Raw genomic sequence first — 15,000 nt, forward strand, 5'->3', positions numbered from 1 at the left:
TGTTGAGTATATCAGCATTTATTGAAGTCTAAACCTTGCATAGTGCATTTCTAGCTTTCTGATTGGTTCACTGAGTCACGGTTACCAGGCATGCCTGTGTTTGACCGTATATGAAAAATGGTGCGGCAAGTGTTGCTTCCTTTAAGGTTTGTCGGCGGTAATGGAAAGTTCTTTCAGATTTCTACCGCGAGATTTCTACCGCGAAACTACAGGGAAGCAGTACCATCCCGTAAGGTGAGAAAGCCACAAAATGTCATAGTTTTTGACTCCGATCATACCTAGAATTTAATTTAAAAGGTTTGTAAATGTACAACAAGAGTAACTGAACGACGAAGAAAAGCAGCAATAATTTACGGGAAGATCCAAATATTGACAATATCCTTCAAGTAGTGATAACAGATTTGCAGCATAAAATTAAGCTTAGCACTCCAGTAAAGTTTGTTGCTTTACATTTGGGTCTTGCCCTTTTATACTTCAGTAAACTCCATCGATTCTGAGCGAGCTGTGTTTTGACACGTCTGATTTTATCTTAATCCTTGAGATTGAACTCGAGATAACAGTCAAGAAAAACAAAAAGTCAGTTGGAAAGAGAGGAAAGTTTGAAATAACCGATTTTGAAATACGTAGCCGATAGTAAATGGAAACAGGGGCAAATCCGAGAAAGATAGGTTTAAGTTAAAAATAACGGTAGCTTCGAAATAGCAGGGTCCAAGTGTATTTGCTAAGTACTTAATTGTGACCTGTAGAATATCTAACCACCATGCCAAACAACACGGGCGAAAATACCGATAGAAGGCCGATGCAAGGCAGATGTGAGACCAATGTACGGTCCATGCCCATGTCAGAAAAATACTGCAGCTGCGGTTGTGCTGCAGGTGGAGTAAAGTAGTAAAATTATGATTGAGATAAATGAGGAAGACAACAGAAATGTGGCAGTGATTTTGGAAGAGGAAACTTCGGAAGGGGATGATGACCTTCACTTTACGTTTAGAGTTTGGTACTGAAAATATTTGCTTTGACGCTGGTAACAAAAGTGTACTATAAAATATCGCGCGGATTTGGAATTCGCGCAGAATTCCAAATGTCTCTTTAATATCCTCTCCAAACTTCTCTGCTGTTCTTTTCTTACATTTCTAGCGCATTTTTCCGCCTTTCAGGCGATTTACGTTTGATCGGTCATTCACAAACGTTTTCGAAGGGAAGGAGAATACTTCTTGAACGAATTTCAAATTCACACATTCCATCAAAACGGTTCGAGATGGATTACTGTCCAACAAAACCTAAACATAGGGAATGATTTGAAGTCAGGCAACGGTTTAAAGGATAGATAACGTTACCGCTGGATAAATCACTCTCAAGCGGATAGCACAGTTTGTTTTGTCAACCGACACTTTTCTACTGGACAGCGATTTATCCCGTGGATTAAGCCTTATCCACCCTTTGAACAACCTTGCCCAGGAGTATCCGTACATTTGTCTAATGTGTGCGTTCGAGTCAGGGTAGTGCCTGTCTATCGGGGCCAGAAAGATGACAACAGTCTCCATGTAATTTCATCAGCATTTAATGCAGGTTACTCAAGACTACCAAAAAGCAAAACAGCAAATCAATAACAATTGCATACCAGAAGATCTTCTGGCAGACGGAATAAAAAAATTCGTCGACTTTACAGCCGATTTAAGTGCAGCGTTTAGAACCAGGTTGTCAATACGATTCGCCCAACATTGTTACACAATAACCACTCGACTATGCCAGAGTCGCCTCTCCTTTTTAACCAGCACGGCCTTGGCACTGGGGAAAAAGAGGAAAAGGTAACCACCTTTTACCCTTGCCAAGGCCTCGCTGGCTACAAGGATCAGAGGGCTCTAAAACAAGAATGACGAGTCTTCTTGTACTCAGTAAAATTTTCCTCTATGCTCAGCTTCGTTGGTCGAAGACGGCAATCATGAATCACCATCAGTCATCAATGATCAATCGCCAGACATGATTCGTGAGTTCGACCATAATCACGTGACTCTGGCAATTTACTAGCACAATCCACGAGCAACTTGTCTCTCTGTTTCACCACACCCACGTAAACAAGCCGAATAACTTGAATCATGATGGGGGAATCAAGACAGACGAATCGCGTTTTGAGAAAAAGGTCTACACACTGCACTGAAATCGGCATTAACAACAACTTGAACTATTATAATAATTTTAACAGCTTTTCTGTTGGTTATAGTACAGAAATCTACTGATTCATGTGCAAACCCTCGGATGTACACCTGACCTAAGATCCAATCAATTTGTAAGGAAAGGGATCATCTCCACCTTGTGTGGATTTTCACTGGTAGTGCGCATGCGGAGCTGCTTTATAACGACAGTCAGATTAAATTCTATTCTGACGCCGAACACATGAAATCTTCGTGAAGTAAGTCACGAATATAGCTCTTTGTCTGTTTTAATCTTTTTTCAACAGTCTAAAAAGTTAAATTTAAGCTTTAGGACTAAGAAGTTAACATGAAGTCCATCAAACGGCACTTGAAAGCTAGATATCACCTCGTTTGGTATCCTGCGGGAAAGTACTCTCGTGTCAGCATTTTCATTTCTTTAGCTTAGTGCAAAATGACAGTTTACCAATTTTTTGGTCTTAAGAAAAGCCAAAAAGTAACTATTTTCCGCAAATTACTGGTTGACCAGGTACTTATTATTAAAGCAGACGAGAAGACACTTAGGGGGTGGAGAGGGAGAGGATGTTTGTTGCACTTCCGAGGGTTAACACGTAATAAAGTTACAAGTTGATATATTTGACAATCGTTACTAAACTGCTTGGATTCACCGCAGCTCTGATTGCCTGGTATGTTGTATTGTGTGCAAAATCCATACCGCGAAGTATATAACGAAGACAAAGCGATGAATTAGACAGTCACAAAACACTCACGGCATTTGGAAACACTGAAGAAAATAACGAAAACACTCGCCTGCGGCTCGTCTTGTCAAAATTTCTCTCATGTTTTCAAATTCCCGGCGTGTTCCATGACAGTACAAAAGATTGCTTTGGCTTACTGATTTGTTAACTAGAGAAATAATATGCTTTATTCAGAAACAAATCGAACTATTACTATTTATTGCGTTCAGTTTTAGTCTCAGAATGAATTTCTGGGACTCAGATTTTCTATAAAAAGCGGTAAATAAAATGAACCACGGGTCTCCCTTTTATTTTAAGCTGCTCACTATTTTACTTAAATTTAAATTCTAACAAACTTGAATTAGTAAGGGAAGTGGTATTAGCCTCCATCCGCATAACAAAGATTATCAATAAACACATTATTGTATATCGCTGATCTCACCATTGAAATTGAAATCTCACACAGAAATTTGCATACTAAATTAACACTGCTATCAAAAAATTAAGTTGGTAGAGAAACAATTTTCTCCCTACTCTACAAAAAAAACTAATTATTTACAACTTCTTAAATAAGCTCACCAAATATCATCATATTGAAGCTGCTTGATCTATAATCATTAAAACTATTTCCCCGATACAGGCTAAAATTGATCGTCAAGCGCAATTAAGGCATAACCCAGAGGGTACTTTGTGCGTAGCATACGGCTACAAAAGTAGAAGAGAGACTAACCCTTCATAAAAAAAAAAATCCTGCCTAAACTTTTAGAGTGTTTGTACGACAACACTTATCCACTGTTGCCAGCAATCATTTTTTGGAATGTCCAAATCATGACCACAAACAACAGGCAGTTCTTAATTTTTGCCACAAGTACATTGCAGACAACTAGGATTAGCGCTATTTTTGTTAAAGAGTGTTTTAACTCTGACTAAAAAACGTCAATATACATTCATTAAACGCATGAATGCCATCTAAAAATCTACAAAAACATGATTTGCTATGGACAAGAGACGATTTTACCGAATATTTATTTTTATAATTATTTTTTTTAATAATTTTAAATTATTTTTAATATTTTTTTCTGATTTTTTTTTTTTTTTTTTACTTTCAGTCTCTGCGGGTGCAATAGTGCTGTAAGAAACTTTCCACTGTAAATTATCTTCTCAGTACAGCTTATACTACTTAATGAAAAGGCCTTTATACATGACAATGACCAATTCCCTGAAGTGGGGGAGGTGGAGAGGAAAGGGGGAGAAGTGAAAATGGGTCTTATGTTGGTACCCTCCATCCTCAACACTCCAGGGGCATTCTTGTAGATCTATCAATGGTCAAAACAGCTGAGGGATTCACTGGTTCAAATTAACAGAAGACAATAAACATAAATCCAAAGAGCATGCAATTATTTGAACTGAATATGCCAGAACCACCACTGGATGGGTATAAATCGTTTAGCACTCACGAAGCGTAAGTGCTTGTTTTGGCGTGTTCTACTGGAGCAGAGGGGGGAGGGGGGAGGAGAGGGGAGGAGGGGGGAGGGGGGTGGGTGCTGGGGTTACAGGTTTCTTAGCAGCTTATATGTCAATTACTACTATCCTCGCTTCATGGAAACTCTACTCTGCACAGTCACTTTACTCAAATCAATACAAATCTTTCTTTCCATTGCTGGCCCTATTCAGCTACTGCCTACCACAACAACTAAAGCTGCAGAGAAGGAATATCTAGATGAAAGGGAAAAAGCTGGAAGCTACCCACTTTCACCAGCAGCAAGTTTTCGCTTCGATGCAATTAATCTATATTCAAGTTAACTCACAGGTTTTCGTCGCTTTTCATTACCACTAAACCTTGATTGACTTATTATTTTATTTGTCTACATACTATAGAGCGTTTTCACTCACGTGGCCAACAGTCACACCAATTTATCGGAAAAAAAGAAAGCGTTTACTTAAGAATAGTTTGGTTTGATACACCAACATGGTTGCCGTTTCATTGTTTTGGGACACAAATACAGCTACTGTGACGTCAAGTGAAAACACTCGATAGATAGAAAAAAAAAAAAAAAATAAAAATAAAAAACTCGCCTTTTGCCTCGCCCATTTCTCGTCATTGCCTGAGGGTCCTTACTTGGTCCACGTGGCTCATCTTTACATGGCGTTTACGTCAGCGTACTGTATTTCAGCGGGACGATTGGTAGGGGAAGTCGAAGACCTTTGCCCGCCTTGTCCGGCAGAGAATTCAGCAAGTTCAGCATACTGAAGTTCCCCAGGCTTGGGTTTCTTTGAGATAAATATATAATCTGTTTCAACACTGGCGGCTCATTAATGCCTAAATTTAACATCCCCCTCCCCCTCCATCCAAACAGTATTTCGTTATGTCGCCCTCACATTTTTCATTCAATATTTATACAACCGATTAGACAAGTGTCTAAATTTTCCATTTTCGAAAATGAGGAGAGTTTATAATGCTGAATATTAGGTTCAAACCTTACATTTTTGCTTCTAAAAACGGAAACCTCTTTTCCTCTTTTGCCAATTTTACGCCTGTTAATGGTGAAAATAAACCTACAACATATTTTTTTTTGCTGCTTAATAACATTCCTAAAGAAAAATACTTGCCTTGCTATCATTTAATTTTCGTTAAACAACTTTGGCTTAAATGTTGCTCCTTTCCTTTCCTATTCTTTATGCCGAATCACGTTCACTTTTGTGGGTACTTCCCAATCTTTTGCACGGCAGTCTCCTAATACCATATAATAAAGCTTTGTAAACAGATTATGACTGATTTTCCCTTTAGGTGATGGGGTGTTTATTATTCATGGATGACCTGTATTTCGATGAAACAGCCTCTTGGCCATTTTGAGGAAATAGCAAAAAAGGCAAAGCTCCATTTACAGTTGAATTTAAACTAAACGCCTCAGATCAAGCAACCATATGATATCGCAGTACTTTGTCAAATTTGCAAGGTAAAACACTGGTCAGAATGTACCCTTAATTTGACACTATTTTACTCAATCACATACGCACCTTCGGTTTCTTTTTGGATTTATCAACCACAGCATACTGTGGTAGAGCTGGCTCCTTAACCGCTCCTCTGTTACCAGTCCGTGCAGTATCATAAAGAACTGCGGGCACTGAAGCGGTATTGCCGCCTCCAGACTGGCGATTAGCTCGGCTATCATATCCTTTGTTGACTTCAACATAACCTTCATCCTGGACGTTTCCCCTGCAACAATAACCTACTTAGCAATTCCATATATATATAACTTAATCTGTTCTCGGGTTGGTGAGACTGATTAGGCCTCTAGCAATGGAGAACATGTATGCTAATCTACCGACAAATAAATAATAGACAAGTAAATTCAGAAAAAAATGGAGGAAAAGAAAAAGAAAAATTAGACTAAATTACAAGGTATGACTACAACAGTGATTCTAACATATAAGGTTGCCAACAGCTTTGTAAAAGATGACATTGTATTCAAGGATCTTAAGGTGTCAGAAACGTTGTTCCAAGTAACGGCCACTGAGAATTTTAATGATTTTAAGCCAAAGCGAGTGGTATTGCAAAAATCACCAAGCTCTAATTAGTTTAGTAACTTGTGTTACTTGAGCAAAGGAAAGTGTATCACGAATACAATTGTAATACTTTAAAATAAGTGCAAGTTACACCGTGGACTCCCGAAAGTAATACATGTAGAAATAAGGAAACAGTCGACCATCATACGAGGCATTTTAAAGGTGGTTGAAGATCACCCAAAGCCTCCCGAACTTTTGCTCGGATATTGCCGAGGTTTTTCCAGTAGTATCGGAAAGTTCTCAAACACTGTCGGAAATTTTCCAAAGATATAATTTTGAAGGCCACAGGCTAGGCAGTTGACTAATTTTTTCTGCTGAATGAACAGCCGTTCTAATCTTACGGTGAGAAAACGAGGAGCAGGAATTCTGCCGGCGCGCCGTGGATATGTTTACTTTTTTAGACCGCATCAGTATGCAGTTGCATGTTTAGCGCATGTGCATTTTAAAAGTCGTCCATCTTGGATCAAAATCACACAGAGTTAGCCAAGAAAAATACCTTTTTGTGACATCAAATGCAAAGGAAAAACGAACATTCTTTAAATAGCTCCAAAATGGATGTTTTCCGAAACAAAGCTTTCATGTGACGAAATTACTTCTCCTTTTGACAACCTGGAATTCCGGTTGCGAAGACATCCACCAGTGCAAAAAACGTTCAAATCACATTTGCGAAACAGGTCTCCTTAAGAGATTTCTGAACACACACTGGTAACGTACTTTATTCTTTTGAATGTGGACAAAATTAGAGGACTTACTGTTGAAGTTATTGAGTGTTTATTCGCTGTACAGTCGACAATCGACAGTTAGCGTGGTTGGTTAGCCTGTCCGATGTTACTTCTTAGAAATTAGTAACATTTTCCACTTTTCAATAAATTTCTTTGCTTCAGTTTGAATGTAAATTATCATTTGGTCGCCTTAACTATAACTTTGAGATATTCAAAGTGAAACAACTCATGTGTTTGTATACTCATCTCAATTTTTTTTTGTCATAATTACTTCGAACTTAATGATGCTGTTTTGCAGCAGAAACGTTCCACAGTGTAACAACGCAATGGAATTGAATTAACAAAAGCATTAGTTGTGAACAATAAGAAATACCCTTTACCCGGGGGCGGGACTCCCATATAAAAAGGACGGGGATGCTCGTCGTACCTTTTAGGGGTTAAAAAAAAAAAGTTTTGGTGCCTCTTAGGGTGTTAAGACTCAAAAGGTCCACAGCTGGAGCTTTGGCGTTACCTTTTTGGGTATTGAGCCGAAACAATATGACAAGAGATAATGTGTCATGTAAGAATTGGTACCTCTGAGGGGAAGGAAAAAAAATTCAAGCCACACCCACAAAACAGGATCTTGGTACCTCGTAAGGGTTCTTTTCAAAATTTTGGACGAGCAGCCCGTCCTTTTTATACGGGAGCTCCTAGTATATTACTATCTGTAGGAGACAACATATTTAGTACATAGGCCGACGTAAAACACTTACCCTGCTTCTCCTTGAGATCCATTGTTGTGGACTTCTTAGCGAAAGCAAAGTAACATTTGGACAAGAGACACAAAGAGATTTTTTTCAGTCAGTGTTATCAACGAAATTTTAATCACAACATTGTTATGAATGTAGTACCTATACAAACGAAGCCACAATGCCGGTTGAATGTGAGATGAATGTCTCGTCTCGAAATCCGATACTCAATACAGTAAGCAAAAAAAAAAAAACAAACAAAACAAAACAAAACAAAAAAAAGCAATATCAGGAAAATATCCCACACCTATGCATGCCGTCACATATAAGCCAAATATAACGCCTCGAAGGAGTTGTCGAATACTCGAGGTTCTACTGACGAGCACCCAATTAGGTAGAAAATACTTTGGTATTAAAGTGTGTGATGGAGAGATTCTGGAGAACATTTCTTGTTATGAACATCAACAAAATGATACTCAGGCAGTTGCCCGGCACAGCCGTTTCAAAGTAACGAAAAAGTACTATTGCTCTGCCTGGATTTCTTATATCTGCCGTAATAAAGTGGCTAGAAGGCTAAAACACTCACCTTTAGAGTCCCTCTTCTTACACTTCCTTTTTCTGTACACATAACAAGCTACACCTCCAGCAACAGCCAGCGCAGCAACTACCCCCAAGACGACACCAACAATAATCCACGTCGTACCTACAAAATGCAACATCCATCAACATTCAAGGTGGTTTTAACTTGGTTACCCATGGACCTTTTTCTTCTCAGACTAACTGCTCTTATTTACAAGATGTAAATTTGTTATCCACGATAAAGTTGATTTCTAATGAGTTGCACACGTAACCATTAAGAAATCAACTTGCAACGGTAATCCTACAAGAGAACAATCAATTAACTATGAAAGTTACAGCCGCCATTGTTGTAAAATTTAGAAACTAATGGGGAAAGCAAGAGGCCTGATGTTTCGGACTACACTAGACAAAAGATCGCCCAGCGGTCTAGAGTTCTAGTCTGGCCTGAGGTTCAAAACTTATGTCTTTGGGCAGTACCCTTAATACCTAGAGTACATCAAGGCTCTGACAGTTAATCTCGAGCAGCCAGGTTAGTTTTAAATTTGCCATGTTTTACTAAGTTTATGTTTGGGAAAAAATAGAGTTGAGCACTTATGATTGAGGTGTATACCTAATTAATAGCAGATTTACAGTCTTGTGGCATGCACAATGTAGTTTATTACAAATGTCATCCAGAAGTTGAAGTAAAAATAATTCAAAATTTCCATACCATATACAGTGTGGATGACAACTGCAGCAATAGCCTCAAGTAAGTAAGAATTAGTTTATAATGTTTTATTCCGCATTTAAGAGGCCTGTATCACTATAACACGTATGAATGGCTTTGGTAGACACTGGAAGATACCTTGGAAGATTTTAACCAATAAAAACCGACTCAGCAACAATGTTCCCCACTGAAGGAATTCTTGAAATTTGGCCCCTTAGTCCATAGTTAGTAGGAGAGAACGATTCCCCTCCCCCTCTATTAACTATGGTCTGTCCAAAAATCAAATCGCTGCACATGCCCAGCACAAGAGGACAATGGACACTTTACGACAAAATAACATACAATATGAAATCTTGATTTTTCCATTTGATCTGGCAATACGTGGATGCAAAAGATCTATTGTTATCTTGTCTAACCAACTCAAAACTTTTGGATTTTTATAGTTTTTTGGAGAAGACACCAGTCCACCCAATACAAAATCAAAATATATAATGGACTACTTACTGCCAGATGAGCTGGTAGGTGTTGTGGTCATGGTGGCTGGTATCCCTGTGACTCGTGTGCCTGTTATGGAACTCACATTAAAATCTCCAAACCCTCCACTGTTAGCAGCATCTCGAAGTATAAAGAGTACCTCGCTTTCTCTTACAGTTGAACTGAACTTCATGGCCACATCAACAATAACATTCGTCACCCCGTTAGAATTTTTCGTTGTTTCTCTGCATGGTGAGAAACAAAAGAGAGTGAGTTTGTAAAGAATGCAATCAAAACCAATATGATCAAAACTCTCCACAACGTCATAGGAGAATATTCTGTGCATAATATCTAGATTTAGCCAAGCCTAAAAGTGGAGCTCCTGGGCTGGGTTGTTGAAAGCCCGATCAGTAAGCTAGTCCAGGATAAGCGAGAATTCTGATTTGAGTTTTGTAACATTGCGGTGAGGTTTTCTGTTTGTATTGTTTGGCCTTCTGTTTTGAGTTTCAATAATCTCAAACTGCACAAAATAAAAGCAGTGAAAAACATTTGTATACCTCCCGAACAACCCAGCCCTGATTAAAAAGTTGACATGACATGACATGGTTTGCTATGATATGCTATTTCGATGCATGCATGTGGTTCTGTTCCTACAGGTATGGGGCTATGCATGGCGGCTTAAGCTCCTCTAGGAATATGCGTTCGTTAAACCAAACCAAATATTAACATTTGTTAATAAACATTTCTCGAAACATTCAAATTTTCTCTATCCCTTCGTTTGTTGTTTGCATTCTGTCTACAGGTAACCGGCCGGGTTCAGGGTCTCGTTCTTGCTCTGCTACAGAATTTCCTGATTAATGCTGGAAGATGGAGACAGATTAATTGCACGTTGGCATGCTTTTCTCATCCTGAATATAAAATACGGCCTGGAGAAAACATCCGGAACCACTGGCCTAAAACATCTTGAACGTGCCGATCGAAGAGTCGTCTGAAAGTTTTCTGCCGCAAGTCGAAAAGACAAAGCTACAGCAATTTTAGAATCTGAAACTGTTTGCGTACAGTACCTGATATTTTTCTGTTCCACACTTTCATAGTCCAATTTACCAGCATTATTGAAGATCTCCTTGATCTGAAAAATATAATTAACATTCTGAATGAATTAAATGTTTTATTAGTATTAAATAACTACTATACATTTTTAAATGGGTTAATTCAATGAACATGTTCCGCAATAACTGCTCACAACAATTTCATGTGGTGATTAAAAGCTGCTTTAAATGGTGCCAAGGCATGTCGATAACAGATTCATGCACATGTAATGTAATGTGTGATCTAATTTAGCGTAAGAAAACACAACATCAACCTCATCATATTATTTCCAAGTTGCAGTGGGGGAACGATTTCACTCCATCACTCCTTCAATCCGTCACTTCCCGTGAGACATTTGGAACCCAGTGGAGGGGGGGGGGGGGGGGGCTTCCCATATCAAAACGTCTGCAGGAATGCTAGTCGGGAAATCTAAATCTAACTCCTAAAGGAGACTAATATGGCTGCTGCTGGAGCCTATTGGACCCTTAAAATATCATCCACGTCCAAAACACCCAAACTGAGTCGATTCGTCTGAGGAGCTTGACGATTTGACTCGATTCTCACCAAGTCCATCCGCACCACCGGAAGTCAAGATCAATTGTTAACGATTTGACTCGATTCGCACGATTCGTCGCAAATCGTCTCTTGCAAAGTCGAATCGTCTGAACGGAAGTTGAATCGCGGTAGGCAATAACAGGGCTGTCAAATTGTTAACGATTCGACTCGATTCGCACAATTCGTCGCGAATCGTCTGCTGCAAAGTCGAATCATCTGAACGGAAGTCGACTCGCCGAAGACAATAACAATATGGAAGGAGGACGTATTTTTGTGTTGTTCGCGTATACTAAAATATGTAGCGGCTAAGTTAACCCAGTCATATTGAACCTGGCATATGTAATGGAACATTCGGTAATCGAACCCAATCGAATGATTGGTGATCCATTGGGTTCGGAAATCGAACATAATCAAACTCTCACTAAAATATGGTAAATCGAACAAAATCAAACCTTCGATTACCGATCGGTCGACAGTCGTACTCAATCAAACGCGGCATTCCCGAATTCCTGTTTGTTTGATTTTTATGTTTAAATATTAACACTGATAAAAAACGTACAGTGCATACCGAACACTGACACTCAGCTTGATACTTGGACCTTTTTCTATTAATCCCATTCAATAAAGGTTGATTCTGACTACTCCTGTGTGATTTACTTATCATTAGAAATGGATTCCGAACAAAATCGAATCAGATTGAGTTTGATTGCGTTCGATTTTGCTTGATTGGTTCGATAATCGAACTCACGGTAAAATAGATGTTCGATTTTATCTGATTGCCGAATTCAATCAAACGATTGGTGTTCGACTGGGTTCGATAGAAGTTTCGTTCGATTAGATACGCCGGGATTGAAGGATTTCAAGATCCACTCTCTTCGTTAGGGGAGCACGAGCTGTTTTCCGGAACAGCGGCTGATAATTGAGCCTAACAAGCCTTTTGTAGAACCTGATCGAACCTGATCTCATTTTTAACCTGGCAAGTATTATCTCCTTGTTAGACATTTGAAACCCAGGGAGAATTCCCAAATGAAATGGTCAAGGATGCTTGTCAGAAAATTTAAATTTAACTCCTAAAGGAGACTAATGTGGGCGTTGCTCGAGGTCCATTAAACCCCTAAAAGATACCACTTAAAACGGAATAGGTTCGATTACTAGCCACTGTTCAGAAAGGATTCCGAGCGCACTTGAAGACCCAACTCGCGTACTCAAGAGACTCCCTCCCGCCCCAGGGTCAAAAGAGCGGCAGAAATCAAGCCTAAAAAACGGAAATTAATGTGAGCGTTTCTTTTATTATTATTTCTTCGAATGCACCCTAAAAGATACTTTGACAGCCCAGTAGCCCAGTTGGGCTATATTTTCTAAGTCTCACGCAAATCGACATCCAGTATGACGAATCGACAGCAGGGGAGACAATTTATGTCGATTTGATCGAATCGACAACATTTTCAACTCACCCTCAAAGCCCAGATGCGCTATATTTTCTACGTCTTGCGCAAATTGACCTCTGGCATGACCAATCAACGTCAAGGGAGACGAGTTGTGTCGATTCCAACAAAAGGTTCTCGAATTGACTTCCGGTAAGTCGAATCGTCACTACCAGAGACGAATCCTTAAAGGATACTTTGACAGCTAAGAATGGTGACGTTTCGTCATCAACACCCTAATCGAGACCAGAATCCTTGATCTGTACCCAAGACGACGACTCGACCTTTTCATATAGGAGTCCCCCCGGGGTTTCCATCACGCTGTCTAAGGCCGTTTTACAGTCGCTTGCACCGTGCCAAGTTAGTTATTCTTTGAATTTCTGACGCAAGTACTCAATATCTTACCACAGAAATTATCCACATTGAATGGATTTTCGCACGCACGTTTTCATATAGAGACTAAACTATCATAAATAGCTCATTTCCCAAAGGTGTCCGCTTATACAGGTTCAGCCGTACTCGATTTCCGAAAAAGAAGATATTGAAAAGCACAAAATTGATGAGCTGTATGTATTTCCTAATGATTCAAGCCGTGATTAAAAGTTTTAGACAATCAACAGACATGAGAATTGAGGAGAATTCGAGCGACGTGTTTCGCTATTGTTTATACGGTATTGTAAATAAATACACAAAAATACGGACATGGCAAAATGATACGAACAAATAGTTGATAAATAGAAGAAAAGACATTACACAAGGCTGGGATTTCTGCAGTCACTAATATCGCTTTGCACCATGTTATTAAAGGAAAAGTTTTGTACTGAAGTTATTAAAGGACAGAAAAAAAAAAAAACGAGAAAAGGAAAAAAAAAAAGAGAAAAAAAGAAGTTATTACAGCAGAGGGAATTCGTATTTGGTCACCCAGCCAAGTAGGAGCTCCGCTGAACAGGGCTAACTTTGTTGAGCAGACGAGATGCAGTGCTGTCCTTGTGGTATTATTATTATGACTCTACACTGGATACATTTTTTGTATTTTTAAGGTCTCCTCAAAAGGTAACAAGGACAAAGAAAGAAAAATAATAATGGATATTGGCTGGAAAAATAAAGAATGACAAAAAAATAGGAAAGAAAATGAGAGTTATTACTTGCTTTGGTGATTTGACAAGAGGCGGTACTTCATTTATAATTGTCTCGGACGAGGATCACCTATAACTTCATAAATGTTTTCAACGGTGTCACGTCTCCTCGTGTATTCTCTAACCGTTTCGTTTTGCACTATTTCTTAAAATGCCTGTGCGCTTTAACTTTAACTCTATATGGATTAGAACCTCAAATCAGTGGCATCAAAATTTTCAATGTTCACAAATGATCCAATTTCCAAGTTAAGTGGCTCAGAGCCACTTTGATTAAGTATCATGTTCACTGCGCAGTATTTCAACCCGATGTATTCCTAAATTTGACCAAAAACTGAATATCTAGTCCACGTGTTCATACTAATGATTGCTACGCAACCAAATGTACAGTGCAGTAGCCCTCCCTTATATCACCTGACTAGCCCTTACCAAGCAACCAAACAACACAATCCTTACCCACCAATTACATGTAATCCCAACTATAAAATACATTTACTCTTCTCCAATCAGTCCATTACCAGAAAAGAAGTCTCGATTCATGTCTGTCTGTCTGTCTGTCTGTCTGTCTGTCTGTCCGTCTGTCTGTCTTTCTCTCGGTCCATCATATAATATTATTCTGTGTGTCCCTCTGTCATTCTGCCTGCCTAGCTGCTGCCAATTCACCTCCCCACTCACCATGATTGACAATCATGATAAAACCTGTCTGTTTCCCAAGGGCGACTGCATAATAAGGTTGGATGTACAATTAAGTGTGTTACACAAACAAATTAGTTACCTTTTTACTGAGTTTCTCCCATAGTTGATTGTTTTCCACATCAGCATGGTCTACACCCGTGAGAACCAGGGTCACATTAATTACATCACTTGCTATGACTAATAATCCAAAATAAAGTCAGTCAACACAGGAATGAAAATTATCCACAGCACTCTATTTCATACACAAGCAAATACACCCAAAAAATTTTAGATGTGTTGTTCTGATTTACCATCACTTCATGCATTGTGCTGCTATTGTATCACAGAGCCTACATGTACAGAAGGTCAGTCCAACGTTCCTTAACTGTCATAGTATTACCTACTAAAACAAGAATTTACAGTAGAAAGAGGCCTGGTCGACAGGCTCATTTCTCACCACA

At 39.1% G+C, this 15,000-nt stretch overlaps 1 protein-coding gene across 1 annotated transcript in view; it reads right to left on the reverse strand.

The window, feature by feature from the left end:
* Positions 1–9,685: 9,685 nt before the first annotated feature.
* The window catches only part of LOC145492354 (opioid-binding protein/cell adhesion molecule-like), a 27,859-nt gene continuing 22,544 nt past the window's right edge, over positions 9,686–15,000 (reverse strand). The window contains exons 5-7 of the mRNA XM_081471794.1: positions 14,640–14,737; positions 10,728–10,792; positions 9,686–9,908 (exon numbers count right to left, since the gene is read on the reverse strand). Coding sequence (XP_081327920.1) covers positions 9,686–9,908; positions 10,728–10,792; positions 14,640–14,737 — 386 coding nt within the window. The remainder of the gene's footprint in view (positions 9,909–10,727; positions 10,793–14,639; positions 14,738–15,000) is intronic.

The sequence above is a fragment of the Orbicella franksi genome, chromosome 7 (assembly GCF_964199315.1).
Source record: "Orbicella franksi chromosome 7, jaOrbFran1.1, whole genome shotgun sequence".
Lineage (NCBI taxonomy): Eukaryota > Metazoa > Cnidaria > Anthozoa > Scleractinia > Merulinidae > Orbicella > Orbicella franksi.